The 14,837-nt window shown below is 41.9% G+C and overlaps 1 protein-coding gene across 5 annotated transcripts in view; it reads right to left on the bottom strand.

Annotated features, from left to right (window-relative positions):
- Positions 1-1,827: 1,827 nt before the first annotated feature.
- Positions 1,828-14,837, bottom strand: part of Rad51b (RAD51 paralog B) — a 572,244-nt gene continuing 559,234 nt past the window's right edge. For 3 of the 5 annotated variants that reach the window (XR_007345763.1, XR_007345764.1, XM_048798566.1), the window contains 2 exons: positions 12,228-12,306; positions 1,828-2,590 (listed from right to left, as the gene is read on the bottom strand). Coding sequence is in view for 1 of the 5 variants with exons in the window: in XM_048798566.1 (XP_048654523.1) it covers positions 2,586-2,590; positions 12,228-12,306 (84 nt within the window). In the remaining 4 variants the exon portion in view is untranslated. Of the gene's footprint in view, positions 2,591-8,029; positions 8,230-12,227; positions 12,307-14,837 lie in introns of all 5 variants that reach the window. The other 2 variants (XR_007345760.1, XR_007345762.1) reach the window with 1 other exon arrangement.

The raw sequence follows: 14,837 nt of genomic DNA, 5'->3' as shown, positions 1-14,837 counted from the left end.
CATATTCTTGGGGCCCCCCCCCCCCACACACACACAGCCTGAAGTTAAGCAAGACTGATAAGCTGTGTGCCCTGATTGGTAGAAGGTTAAGGCAAGTTCTCAGCACACAAAACAAGACTAGGAAAAAGATGGCTGTTCACAGAGGGAAAAAAATCAATAATGAATAGGTACCCTAAAACCAAATTTAGCCAGAGTCCCAGTCCAAGAAGTACTTTTCTCTGCTAATCTGAACTTGGAAAGGAGCAGACAAGAAGAACTTTTTACCTTCTTCTCTCTACCTAGAACTACAGAGATCCTAGAGAGCTCTTCTTAGTGAGAATTCTTATTTCACCAACTTTTTGCCAATTGTCCCAGGATCTCATCTGTAGGTTGCAGAGCAAGAGGGGTGGCTCAGCCACCCACATGGGGCACCAAGAAATGTAGGGAAGAAAAAGTGTTATTTTGTCTTTGTCCTTTGCAAGGATCATGGCTGAGGCCCCTACAACAAGAGATCAAAGAGAAAAGCTGACAAACTTATTTACTGTACATTTTTAATGACATGGGACCCTTCAGAAATGAAAACCTCAAGAAATAGGGAAGCCTGTGCATTTTTATGCTTTGATGAAGAGTGAACAGGCCTGCATAAGTATAACTAGAGGGGAAAGGTATATGATCTAATGGTAATAAACCGGGGGCAGGGGGTAGTACTTAGTGAGGCCCATTTGTTCATATTCTTCTCTGCCTCCCTGTGTCTTCAGAGATAAGGACATTCCTTTCCTCAGGGTATAGGGAGGGCACATCTGGAAAGAAGGTTTTATGACCTGCTTCTGGGGAAAGACAGCTAGGTTTTATGACCTGCTTCAGGGGAGTGAGGAGAAGGGAGGGGGAAGGAGACAGTCACTGTCCTGTTCTGCTGTTTTCTCATGTTTTAGGGGTAGCGTGCCCTGAACCCTACCACCAACTTCTCAAATACTTCTTTATATTTGAAATTGGCCAGGTCAGCTTATAAGAATTCATGGAAAATGTGCATTTAATCAGTTGCAAAACTCAGCTTGGTTTTCACAAACATTCTATGGAAGATCACAAGTTCTCCAAATGTACTTTGCACAGAGGGAGATGCATGGCCTTGGCCTGGAACATTTCCTTCCTCATTTCTTGCAGGCTTACCCAAATCTCCTTCTGATGCCCAGCACGCCTGCTTGTTGCCCAGGAATACCTTACCTGGTTCACTCCAGGCAGGTGAGATGCTCCTTCTTTGGCCCTTGCAATGGAGCTTGGACGTGCATCTATCATATCATTTTATTTTATTCTGCTTTATGTTATAGTTATTGTTTTGGGGTCTTTTTGTAATACAGTTCTTGAGGACAAAGCATATATCCTATTGCTTTCAAGCTCTGCCTGAGCACTTGGTCTGTGTTTAACAAATATGAAGTTGTTACGAGACTTGGTCTTTGATCCATTCTTCATCACTCACTGTCGACTTGGTACACAGCTCTGTTGGGTGTTGACAGGAGACAGGAAATAGGGTATGACTTGATTTTAGCCCCTAAGGCACTTAAATTTCTCAAGGGGAGCAGGTAAAAATGGTTGTACAGAGGACAGGTTGGGTCACTAACGTCTTGGGTAAGAGCTTGAAAAAGGCTGGGAGTACTTAATGCCTGACTTTGAAGGGGCTGAAGCTCCCAGACCTTTATACTGATCCCAGCCTGATGTTTTGGTCAGAAGCCTCAGGGCAATAGGAATGGGTAGGCCCGTTATTCTCCCGGAAATGCCTAAATTATCCCATGGGTCACCAACTTATTTATTTGCTAATTGAGTGGCCCAGCTTTGGGCTTTAAATCTAAAGAAATCATTTCATCCTTTATTAGATACTGCATGAATCTCACTCTTTGTTTTGCAAGGCTATACACAATATACCAGTGAAACTTGAATTTACACTACAATAGTCATGCCACTAATGACCTTCCAAATGCCACTAATACCACACATGTTCTGCTTCTCGGTTGGGATCTGAACCTGTCAATGAATTCTGAGGCCATTGACCTCCCTCTAACATAAGAACAGACCCCCATGCCCACCCCCAGCCTCCCCCATCATTCCATGATTTCATTTCTGAATCAGTTACTCTTTGGAGACCTCGATTCCTTTACACCTACTCTTTTTATTTGGTGGACAATACTTTATTCGGAAATGTTCCCTCCTGTAATTACAAATCTTGTTAGTCATCCTCCTTCTCTCCCCAGGGGAATTGTGGGCTTTAATTAATTAATGTGGCTAAACCGCTTTGAGGTGCCTGGTTGAAAGGTGCTATATAAGTGCAAATTATTATTATTATGTCTGTTGACATCCCATGGTGGCAAAGCCCTCAGCCCTACACATCTAGAGACCTGAACAAAGGCTTCTTCATCTTCACCTTCCCTGCTAGGTCTGAAATCGCTGGTTCAATGGTCTAGGAGCAAATCTGTTACCATCTCAACAGCAATCAACTAATTAATCCCCATTATGTTGGCTTCCGTTTCCTTCTTCCAAGCAGCATGGTCCTGTTTCATTTCACAAATCACACCCCCATCAGCTCTAGACAAAGGTCACAGTATCCCTATGGCCTGTTAGCCTGAAAGAAAAAAGAAATAGAGAGAGCTTGAAAAAAAACAATGTTGTCATGAAATGCTCTAACTTCCCACCCTTCATGGAAATAAAACTTTCCTTATAGTAGCCGTCCCCTTCTCCTTCCCCACGGAACCACACCTGGCACACCAGATACCCAGAAACAGTACTGGTGGGATTAAGGTCCCATGGCTCTAGCTTGACCTACAAAAGGGGGACTCTATCTGCACTGGGTGGGAAAAGGTCATCCAAAGATGTCGGGCCCCTCTTCAGCTTTCTCTACTACCCCCAAGTTTCCCCTGAGAAAGCCAGCTGCCATCTGTAGCCAGGAAGCCCTCACAAAGGCTGGGGACCATGATTTAGATGTTTTGTGCTACACCTAGCACACCACAGCCCTTAACAAATGCCTAGTGCTTCCACTATGATGGTAGCCATTGAAAACAGCCCTGTGGGGGAGACTTGGCCTCTTATAGGGACCAAAACACTCCTTACAAGGTCGTGCCTCAGACCCTTTGTTAGAGTGGATGTGGGCAAGCCTCAGGGGGTCATGTCTTCATCTGCCTTCATTTATCCTCCCTATTGAAGGGCTCCTTCAGGACATCGGTCAGTCTCTGTGGGAAATGATTTGGAGAGCAACAAAAGAACTTGGGCCCTTTGGGGGGCCTTCAGAATTCAGTAAACATCTGGACGGGGAAGGCCAGATTCTCAAGCAGTCTAGCTGGGGAGATGTCAAAAGAGAAAGAGCTGTGTGTGCAACGTAAGCTCTTAGTTCTGTGGCGACATTTGTTGTCCAGAAAGACACAGACACCCCAGTAGGTAGAAAGGAAGATTTTTCAAAAGCTTCTCTATTTGACGGTTTTTGTGACTGTGGCTCCTGTTTGTCAGTTCTCATGGCCTGTGTGAGGAAATGGAAGTTTCGCATGGTTAGCAAGCAGCATGTGATGTCTGTTCTGATTCTGTATGTGTATGAATAACCTAAGGTTGCATAAGCCTGTCCTGCTAGTTGTTGTTAAACATTTCTGTTATCTTTGAGGTTTTTAAAGGCAAGGTGACTTACTGGATTCTCAGGATGAGCACATTTTAACTGACAAAAAAAAAAAAAGCACTAAGAAGCTAAGTGATTTATACTTCACACAGTGAGATGTAGGACCTGAACTCTTGACTCTTAATGTTCCCTTTATTGTTGAGTCAATCCATTTAGAACACATTAGTCAGCATGATTCAACATTCGTCACTAATCAGCACTAGTGATGGAACTAATCAGCATTCCCCAGTGTCCCCAAAGCTATCCTCAAATAGCAAAAGAAATTGGCCTCTGTCAAGAGACAATTGAATGTGGTTTTGTTGGTATTCAGAAGCTGAAGTCCCCGTTCAAGCCTCACATACTCTTAGGAGCTTTCCTCAGCCATCCTAGTTGGGACAACCCTATTTCCTTCCATCCTTCCATATCCTTGAAACTTGAAATAGCTGTCACAGTTTGCTGATGATTAGATCTACATAATTACATCTTCCCGAACTAGACTGTGAGCTACATAAGGGAAGGGAACTTTTTTTTCCCCTCTCTCAATCTTGTATCCCCTGAGTCCTGAGCAGCATGTTCTGCAAACAATAGAAGCTCAACAAATACTTGCTGAACTGAATGAAGCTTAAATGATATTCCATAAAGAATACAAGTCCTTTTGGAAGAGATTTTCAGAGAAAATAAAAAAACTGAATTGATTTAACATCTTTTGGTATTATTACCTGGGCATTTTCACAAATGCAAATTGTTAGTTCTGCCTATGGCTTCTAGGTTCTAAAAGTGGAGTGTGGACCCAGGGTAAACTATGGTCCAAGTCTTGGAATGAAATTTTTCTCTATAACTTTATTTCAACTGCATTTTGTTTCATGTTAAAAAAAAAAAGTAGAGGCAGGAAAAAACATTTTGGAAAAAAAAAAATGTTTATAACTTTGGATCTCCTACCCTATTCTGTGCTATAAGCACTAGTAGCTCCCATTCAAGTTTCTTTCTCAAATGCTGCATAACGGCAAACACATACTAAAATTACTGCCTGAGGGAGATTCTGTTTAGGTAGGATAGGGTGGGTTGCCAAGATTCTGGGGCACTGGTCCTTGGTAGAAGAACAGAATGATAATGCTACTCCTCTTTTCTCTAGGCTCTGGAAACAAACAGGGCCCCAATAGCATTTTTAACACACTATATATATATTTTTTTAATTTTTTTTAGTTTTTGATGGATCTTTATTATTATTTATTTATTTATATGTGGTGCTAACAATTAAATCCAGTACCTACAAAGGAAACTACCAATTACAATACGAACACATGCTAGGCAAGCGTTCTACCACTGAGCTACAATCCCAGCCCCTATGCACACTATTTATGTGGCATTTCAAGAGTATAACTCTATTATGCAGCAAGCCTGGCCAAGGATCTGCACTATTGCAACGTGGGAATTAATCTCTGAAAGGTTTGTGTCACTAAATATTCATCTTCCTCTTTCTCTTGTGCTAACAGAGCTCCCACAATGCACAATTTTTGTGGGTACATGGCCATTCAGATTAATAACTACATTTTCATCATTTCTTGCCATATACTCACAGATGGCCAATATGATATAAGTAGAAATAAAGTGTGTAACTTCTGGTTAGCTTCCTCAAAGAAAGGGGGATGCTTTCCCTCCCACCACCATCTCTGTCCCACACAAATCCTGCTACCTGAATGGAGCAATGATGCTGAGTCATATTGGGTCATGACAACAACAGTAATATCCTAGGTGTGATGGAGCTACAAGCCAACAGATTGTGTCCCTGGACGAACCTGGGGAGCCAAGCTGCCATACCAGCTCAGGACCACATTCCTCTGCGGTGCTCTATGAGAAGGGAGTAAGCCTCTCTTTTACACTACTGTTAGTTTAGGTAGTGGCTATACCCAGCCAAACTTATAACCCAACTGCCCTCAGGGAATTTCTTGGAGGATCATTATATCAGTGTGACTGATACATTTTAGCTTAGATTTTCAAGATTCAACATTTAAGATGGGGCTAAACTACGTCAACAGAGGCCTATGAGGCCCGAGAGATAAGCAGCTAAGGGGTTGCCATGATGGAAGAGGAACAACCCAAAATCCTTTTGATTTTCTAAAATCTTAGGCCCAGGCTGAATACTTGAAAAGGAGTTAAAAAACCCAACTTTGAGGCAGTGAACTTAGCTTTACCTTCTTGGAATTGTTTCCTCAAGAAAATCAAGGTGATGGGTGAACTAAAAGCCCTTGTTTGAGGAAGTGTAGATACAGTTAGCTTTCGGAGAATGAGTAAATTTTTATCAGTGATCATCTAAGTACAGGTATAAAGCACACACACACACACTGTGCAGAAAATCTCTCTGGAGCATATGGCAAGCTTACATTCCTAAGGCAAGAGACAAAAGAGGCATCCATAAAGAACACATAAGAAGATCAGCCATGGAAATATGACAACACATCAATAATTATACATGGCTGCACAGAGATTGGTCCACTACTTCCACAGAGAGTCTAAATTGGTTAACTTATTTTGAGAAAAATTTGGGAATATATATAAAAGATGCCTTATCTATACCTAGAGAAACCCTCAAGCCTTGTTCTAAATAATCAAAATATCTATAAATAAGGGAGTAGATAATGGTGTGGATACCTGAAATAAATCAAAGGAATCTATGTGTATGAATGTGGACATACATAAAAACATTATGTTAAATGACAAAACAAAGTTATAAAATAATGTATATGATAAATCATTTATAGAAATTTTAAAATGCATTAAAAAACAAATCATTATATTATACATAGATTCACAGGTAGGTAGAAAAGTTTTAAGAATGAAAGAGAAGGATATATGCCAAATGGTGGAGAACTTTTCTTCTTTGGAGGAGAGTCGGGTGGGGAGGGCCTGGAGTAGTGATAGGTACAAAGGAGTTTTGAATTCTGTCAAATTTTTGTCCTAGAATTGAAAAAAAAAAAAAAATCTGAAACTACTAGGATAAAAATTTTAACAGTTGTTAATTCTGGGTGTTATATTCATATAAAATTCATGGTTTTTGATTTTCTGTACTATTCTGTATTAAAAATATTTTTCAGGCTGGGGTGTAGTTTAGTAGTAGAGGGCTTACATAGAATGAGCTAGGCCCTGAGTTTGAACCCCAGCACCTACTCACCCCCAAAATCTACATTGATAACAGTCTCTCTCTGAGGCTGACAGCCAGAAGAAAAGATGTGAATAAGGCAGAAGGCCAGTGTGGGAGGTCCTGGAAGAAGGAGATGTGAAATAAATGCAGAGAGGAGAAGACCCTGGGTACATGGTGGTCCTTCCTCTTTCCCCTAGGAAGTCCCATAACAAAGAGGCCTGAATAAACTTTCTGAGGCTGCAGTGGCACCTGTCAGGACAAGGACAATGTGACAGGCTGGCTCTGCCTTCCTCTTCATGATTTCCAGGAGGAGTTTGTGCTCTCTGAGCCACTGAATCTCAGGGCTCTCTGCCCAAGCTCCAGGCTGTGCCAGGTGTGTGAGTGGTACTAGCCAGACTAAGAATCTTCTGGGTCATTTTGAGTCTACCAGGCAGACAATATTTAGATGAGCTACTGATTCAAATTGAAGTCTGATAAGCTCAAGTGGTAGTATTGGGGGGAAAAGAATTTTTCAATAAATCATCCAGTTGGCTCAGTAACTATGAAAAAGGAGTGGAAGAATTTAACCCAACTTTGTGACAAGGGAACAAATAGAGGAGATTAATGCCTTTCCTGATATGCTTCAAAAGGTGATCAAACAAACCCTTCTTGATTGTAAAAGCAGAAAGATGAAGCACTTAGCTTTCCATAAAAAAGACCATTGTTTCTTTATTTTTTCTTTCTTTCTTGGTTTCTTCTGAAAAAGTGACTAAGTGACTGAAGCTAGCTTGGTGTCCAGTACCTTCTCTGGACCTGTGTCAGGGTGCCCTGGTCTCCTCTGAAGTTCTCCAGTTATCCTAAAATTTATACTATTCATTCAAACCCAAACTAGTATAGGACAGTGTCGGAATCCAAATTCAACCAGTTGTATCTGATCCTGATTTTGTAAAAACTGTTTAAAAACATGTTTCTATCTCACTGAGAAATAGTTGCTACCTTCAGTCCTGCTCAAAACAACTTTGGCTTTCTGTATTTCCAACCACTCCCTAAATTCCCAAGGAAGAGAGAATAGGTAAAGGAGTGAACAATGTACCCTGCCAGTCCAGCCTCTCCATTCTTAGGGCCAGCCCTGCTTCAGAAGCTGCTTCACCTCATCCATGGGCCTCCCAAAACTGGGGGATGGTTCCAGAAGGGTCTGACCCTGGCTTCTTATATGCACCCTGCAGCATCAGCAACATAGCCTGGCTGCTTTCAATTAGAGTCTCTGCTGTGCTCTGAGTGGTACATTTGGTGCTTACTCTTACCAGAGCTGATGTGGGTAGTGGTGGAGTTCACTGAGAATTCTTCTTCCCTTCTGCACCCAAGTGCTTTGAGGCCCACCCCATTAAAGCTGGTGCCCAAAGTCAACCTCTGCTTTTCTCTTGCCACCAGATCCCAGCATCCTTCAGTCTCATTCCAGCCTAGGCCAGCTCCTCTAAACTTTTCCACTTGATGGGCACTGGACCTTCCATAGGGGACAAAAGGAAAACTGGATTCAGGGCTCCTCCTCCACCCCCACCTTTCCCACTCCAGTTGCACAAAGGGCTGAACTCTTCCTTTGCCCCAACCTGGCCTCTCTCAGAGCTGAACCATCAAGAAGCTGCTGGCTGCAGTCAGCTCCCTCTCCTTTGGAGCCCAAATATTTCCAGGGTCCAGGGCCAGGCCAGGAGAGGCCAGGATACCAGAAGAACCGTGGGCAGACAAAGAAGATGCAAACGGGATAGTATTACCATGTTAATGGCCTGAGTCTGAGGCCTCCTGAAGATGCAGGGAGGGTGGGTTTTCTTTCTCTTACTTTTTCTTTTTTTTGCCAAAGGAGAATAGTTCCGCTTTCTATTTTACTTCAACAATAGCACAGACCGGCTCCTTCAAGTGTTTCAAAAAGCGCCTAAGAAATCTCTAACCAGCCCCTGGGTCTCTCTGGCCTGCCGCTTCATTGTCCCTCCCACCCCAGTGAACAAAGGGGTGGGAAGGGTGTCAGGCCCCCAGTTGCTGCCTGTTCTCACATCCTAATCCTTGGGAACGGGAGGGGAATGGCCTGCAGAGTTGCTTGATCCTATTCTGCTCTCACTTTTTACTCCTTCCACTGCTTGTGCAGAGCTTCAGGTATTAGCTAACCTCCTGGGCAGGGGCTGGAAGGAATCTTGGCCTTGCTAAGAGATGAAAGGCACTGAGGGACCATTCCCAAGTTCACTAGCAGCCCCCACCCCCAGGGTAGCCTGCATGGATTTTTCTTCTCACTGCTCCTGCTCACTCTATTATGGAGCCTGGTGTCAAGGCACAGACCTGTCTCACCCTCCCAGCCCTTCCCCTCTATCTCTGTGCCCCTCTGAAATGGACTGCAGACCCCACTCAGAGCTCCAGGTGCTACCACGCCAGAGCAACCTTGCACACCAGGAAAGCTTTCAGCCTTGACTTGTGGGTACCTTTCCAAGTTTACCACCCAGGGAGAAAAGGGTTTCTTTGCTTTAAGCCTGGGGAATTGTGCAGGTGTCTTTTTTAGCTCAGTCATCTGGTAAGAAAGGGGAAAATAAGCCTTTATGTTCCAGTGTATGAAGATCTCAAGAGAACAACTAAAGGTATCAGGCTAAATGAATGATAAGTACATCACCCCCCAGGAGGATCAGATAAAGCTGAAGTGAAAAGTGAAAAGAAAGCAAGGAACGGGGGAACAGGAGAGTGAGAAATGAAAGACGGAGACCAGGCAAAGATACACATGAGAGTTTTATTTGTCAGAGCTGACAAATAAAGGCACATCTCTCCATTGATGGAGAGAGGCAAAACAGGCTTGGGGTTTGGGACTTTTATGGGGCAGGCTCAGAGATTAGAGCCCCATGGGTCCTAATGGGGGCGGTTAAGGGTGGGGTTGGTAGGAGGGAGTGGTGAGCCTTTCTCAGAAATGCCCTTGGGCGGAAAGTGAAATTTTTCTTAAAATGGCTGCCACTTAAGATGGCCATTCAGATGCTAAGCAAGGACCTTACAAGAAGGCCTTTAGAGATTACCAGGGCTGGTTACTGCATTCAAAGTTAAAAAAAAAAAAAAAAAGGAAAAGAAAAAAAAAAGTGTCACCCTGCAATTCCTACATATGAATTCATGACATGCACAAGTGCACACACAAGCACACACGTAATAGATATTTCATTAAACAATACAATATATGTGATATAATCTGATATTTTCTATTCTCCCTTCTTTTTTCCTAAATGCTGATCTTGATTCATCAATTTCATATCATGACCCACTAATTGGTTACAGCAAAGTTTGCAAAGCCTTGAATCAACATTTTCATTTTCAAGAGGACAAAATTAGGGCTCAGAGATTTTCTCAAGATCATATCAGAGCTGAAATGAACCCCAAGAGTTCTTTACAATCAAAGAGGGACCCTCATTTTTCTGAGAGCACCCTTTTCCCCCTAAAAGTCTTTGGAGCACAGAGCCAAGAGGGCAGGGAGTGCAGGAAGTGTATTCAGTGGCACTGCCGACAGAAGCAGAAGGGCTCTACCGCCTCCAAGATCTCTGGGAGGGAAGCACAGCTGAGAGTTGGACTGGAGAAAACCCTTAGCAAGCAGCCAGGTGGAAGTTCTGAGGCCACCCAGGCATTTTATATATTGGTTGGGGATCTTACATTATAAGCCATCTCTCTGAATTTCTTCTTTCCTGGACACACTGATCTAGGTCAGTTTCCTTTAGTAATCCATTTTCTCCAATTTTCCAGTTTTTTCTAACAGTCATTCCTTGTGGTTCTTTGACCTTTACCAGTTCATTATATCTCTAGTTTCTCTTTTCTCTAACCAGTTTTCTTTTCCCTGTCAAAATCACGGTCTTAACAATGAGGATCAGGGAAGCAATCCAGTAGATCTTAGTTCCACAAATGTCCCTGATGTTATCCACATTACACCAAACTTAGGAATGTCATTTATCAAGGTATAAACATCACAGCAAGATTTTACTACAAGTCCTTAGGGCAGAACTGATTCTTTTCATCCTGGATTTGTCTTATAATCTTCCATAGGATTTCTTGAAATGTCCCTCTATATTTGCTATTTACTAGACTTCTTATCTTTTAAAACAGCCTCTAAAAATGAAGAGCTCAAAGCCACACTGTGCACTGGGTAAATAAAAACCGAGCTTTCTGATTGCTTATTAGTTATACACCCTTAGAGAGTATGTAACAAAGGGGCCTGCTGTTTGCTTTGCTTAATCTGGTCTTAAAATCTCTGCTTCTTTGTCAGAAAACAATATTTGCAATTGTAAAAAAAAATATTTACCAAGGAACTTGGATAGCATAAGTCAAAGGCTAAGAGCTAAAGGTCAGTAGTTCTTATCCCAAATTTTTGTGAACCTGAGGGTCCCTGCTGTGAAGCTCAATTGCATCAAACAAACATGCAGCTTTTGAGTCCATTAAGAAGCAGACATTTTAAAAGGGGAAGGAAAGGGAGGGCTGCAGTCTATTCCTCAGTCAGAAGGGTGAACTCCCCAGCCTGCCCCACAGAATTCCTGCTAGATATTTGTAAAGCAATGTGTCTCCATGGGAATATTACTGGGACTACCCTCTTTCCAAAATTGTGGAAAAACCTCAACTTACAAAATCTTACCAGGCAGACATTCCTTCCATGAATAGCCTTGGCAATAAGCTTCTCAGGCCTGAGGTTCACCTATGTATCTCTGTGGGTGGACCTGCTGCTTAATAGTGGGGGACAGAGGAATATTGTGGGCATTTCTTTATTCGCAAAGGAGTTTTAGACATCTGACCCTTCTAAGAGACTGATTTTTCTAAGTTTAATGGTGTTTGAATTTATGCCTTTATGTTAATTATTCTATTCTCTGGAAAGATTTGCCACTGGGTGCCTTTCCTAACCTCCAGAGTATCTGGCATCTGCAGAACAGTTCTGGCATCTGAATTACAGCTTGTGGCCTGGGAGTGTTCCACTTTGAGCAAGAATTTGAGTTCTTCCAAGTCCCAAGCCTATCTTATAAGGTGTAGGTAGGCAAGGCCTGGTCTCTAGCAGAAGGGCCTGCTGGGACTCAAACACCAGAAAGGGAAACATAGTAACCATAAGGAGGCAGGAAATGGAGCTCATGGAGTCCGGACACAGGCTGCCAGTCCAGATGCTGCCACAGCCTGTGAAGTGAGAGGGCTCCTCCACACCATCCAGTTCACACCATAGGATCTCTGTAGAAGACTGATGGTGGCAATTCCTATATTTCTTGCTTTCACTTTTTGGTTCTCCCAATCTGTTATTAACAATATAGTCCTCCCTCATCCACACCTCAACCTTTTGTCAAATTCTTGCCACAACTGCCAATCTCTTGATCTTGTCAGGGAAATATCACTGGCCAATTCACGTTGGCCTTTGATTCTGTCCTAAAATAGATTCTTTTGGACCACAGCAATATTACCTCTAATAGTGAGCAGCATTGAGCATAGTCAGCTTGAAGAAATGGCTTAACCTAAGGATCTTACCTTGAAGAACCAGGCCTTCCTCCTTGATGGTGTAAATAAATGAGGTGAAGGGAGCCAGAGGGGATTTGGCAATGAGAATCTGCAAATAAATCACATTTTTCCAGAGTCAGACAAAGAATCAGGTATGAGTCTCTATTTACTACTCTTCTAACTTTGACATAGAGTGGTATCACATGACTATAAGTCATAAGGTTTATTATTTAAAAAAAAATCTTTTAGAACCAAATGTTCAAATGAATGATATCCTTTCAAAATCATCACTTTAGAAGGATATGGTGTTTATCCAAATATTCTGCCACCAAGTGCCATATTCTTCAACCAATTCTTCCAGAAATAAGACACATTATTTTTTATGTCACAGCTACTTTTCTGCTCAAAGATAAACCTAGCTCCATTCTTTAATTTTATGAATAAACAGTTAGTTAAAAAAATTCAAAGTGATCCTTAAAATATTTACCATTACTGCAACTATTCAAATTAACTTGCCAAAGACAAAGCAATGGTAAATTGCTTTCTTGGACCCAATCCCTCACCTTGTCTGTATTTACACCCTTTATCTTGTGACTATATTTTCTCTTAAGGTGTAGCGCATTTTCCATGCCCTTGACTGTGGGGTTGTCCACATGACTTGTTTTGGCTAGTTGTTTTGTGCCAGTTCCCAGATTTGCCTCAAGAAGTCTCAAGTATTTCTATTTGTTCTCTTATGCTTCTGCCAATGCCAGGAAAAAAAAAAATGTCCAAGCTAGGCTGCTATCTCAGAAGGGTAAGAGACGCCTGAAAAGAGCTGGCCAGCCAGGACCATCTAAACAGCTGAACTCGGGGGGCCTATACACATATAAGTTAAATATTGCTATATACCTCTCAACTTCTGGTGGTGGTGTCATGAAGCATTATTGTAGCAAGAGGTGACTGATAACACCAGCCAGAACAAAATACCAAAAGCACTTTTGGCAATGGCATTCTTCTACAACAAATACCTATTTAAAAGGAGATGATCATTCGGTTATTTAAAAAATCAGTATCTTTGTTGGACATGGTAGCACACGCCTGTAATCCCAGTGGCTCGAGAGGCTGAGACAGGGAGGACCACGAATTCAAAGCCAGCCTCAGCAATTTAGTGAGCCCCTAAGCAACTCAGTGTGACCCCGTCTCTAAATAAAATACAAATAGGGCTGGGGATGTGGCTCAGTGTTTGAAAGCCCCTGAGTTCAATCCCTGGTACCCACCCCACCCCCCCAAAAAATCAGTATCATTAACTCATTGTCACACTTCATGAAGCTCTACAGAAACTCTAAGGATTGGTAGATTTTTATGATATTTTATTGAAGAAATATGAATATCAGTTTCCTGTTTTTCAAATCAAAATAATATCATCAAAAATAGTGACAAGGGACTGGGGCTATAGCTCAGTGCTTGCCTAGCATAGTTGAGGCACTGGGTTTGATCTCAGAACCACACAAAAAATAAATAAATAAAATAGTTATAAAAAATGTATGTTAAAAAATAGTGATAAGCCAGGTGCAATGTTGCATGTCTGTATATGTGCATAGGCCCTTGGTCAATGCCTAGTGCTGAGGAAAAAAAAAAAAGTTACATTGGGTCACGGAACCACTTAGGTAATCAGGAAAGCAAGGAAGAAGGAAGAAATAATTGCAAACAACCAAAAGGCTTACACATATCTCAATTCAACAAACATTTATTGTCTGTCAATTATGAGAAGTGGTAGAATAACGGGGTAAGGAGATCACAGGTTTTAGTCATGGGGTTTGAATCTAGCTCTTCTACTAGTTGGCTAATCCTCAGCAGAGCCTGCACATATTCCCTATTAGCCACTCCCCTTCTTCTTTTTAGTAAATAACTGCCCAAGTTCCCACATTTCTCTGCCTCTTTTGCAACAAGGTGTGTGGCCATGTGATTAACAGACTGAGTACAAATGCCAGGTAGAACTTCCAGATTCTGTTTTCATAAGAAAATTGCATGCCCTTCATTTTCTCTTTTCCCCTTCCCAAGGGCAGGAACCAGTTCCAACCACATAGACAGGACAACTTCCTGGTCATTATGAAGCAACATGGGAGGAGAAAGCTTGGTGACTTCAGATAGCATCAATACCTTCTAGCTGGGTCACTTGTCCCCTCAGGACAGAGCTACTTGTTTCAATCACTGTATTTCAGCTGTCTTTGTGATATAGTATAGACTGAACTCTAACCAATACTGTGATGCTGGACAACTTAAACTTTTTGAATCTCAGTTTCCACATTTGTCAAATGGGGATAAAAGCATTAAATGAGATTATCATGAAGATTAAATTAAGTACATAAAATACTTGTCAAACACTAGTAAATGCATAATAAACAACAGGAGCATTTCCAAGCTCACCAAAACCCCAAATACTTTGCTTTTCAATAAGGAAGTCTCTAGTTGAATCTCAATAATTTTTAGTAGCTGCTCTAAAATTATTCACAAACTTGCAAACCATTTTCATAACCAATGAGTATAGGTGGGCAATTACACTTTCATGTTAAAAACATGACATCTAAAAATTAAGATGGATCATTTTCTGACTGAGGTTGAGGTTCACATGAAGTTTAAGGATGCCCTTTCACAGGGGAA

This window comes from Marmota marmota, unplaced genomic scaffold, assembly GCF_001458135.2.
Source record: "Marmota marmota marmota unplaced genomic scaffold, marMar, whole genome shotgun sequence".
Lineage (NCBI taxonomy): Eukaryota > Metazoa > Chordata > Mammalia > Rodentia > Sciuridae > Marmota > Marmota marmota.
This window is presented reverse-complemented; position numbering and strand designations above follow the sequence as displayed.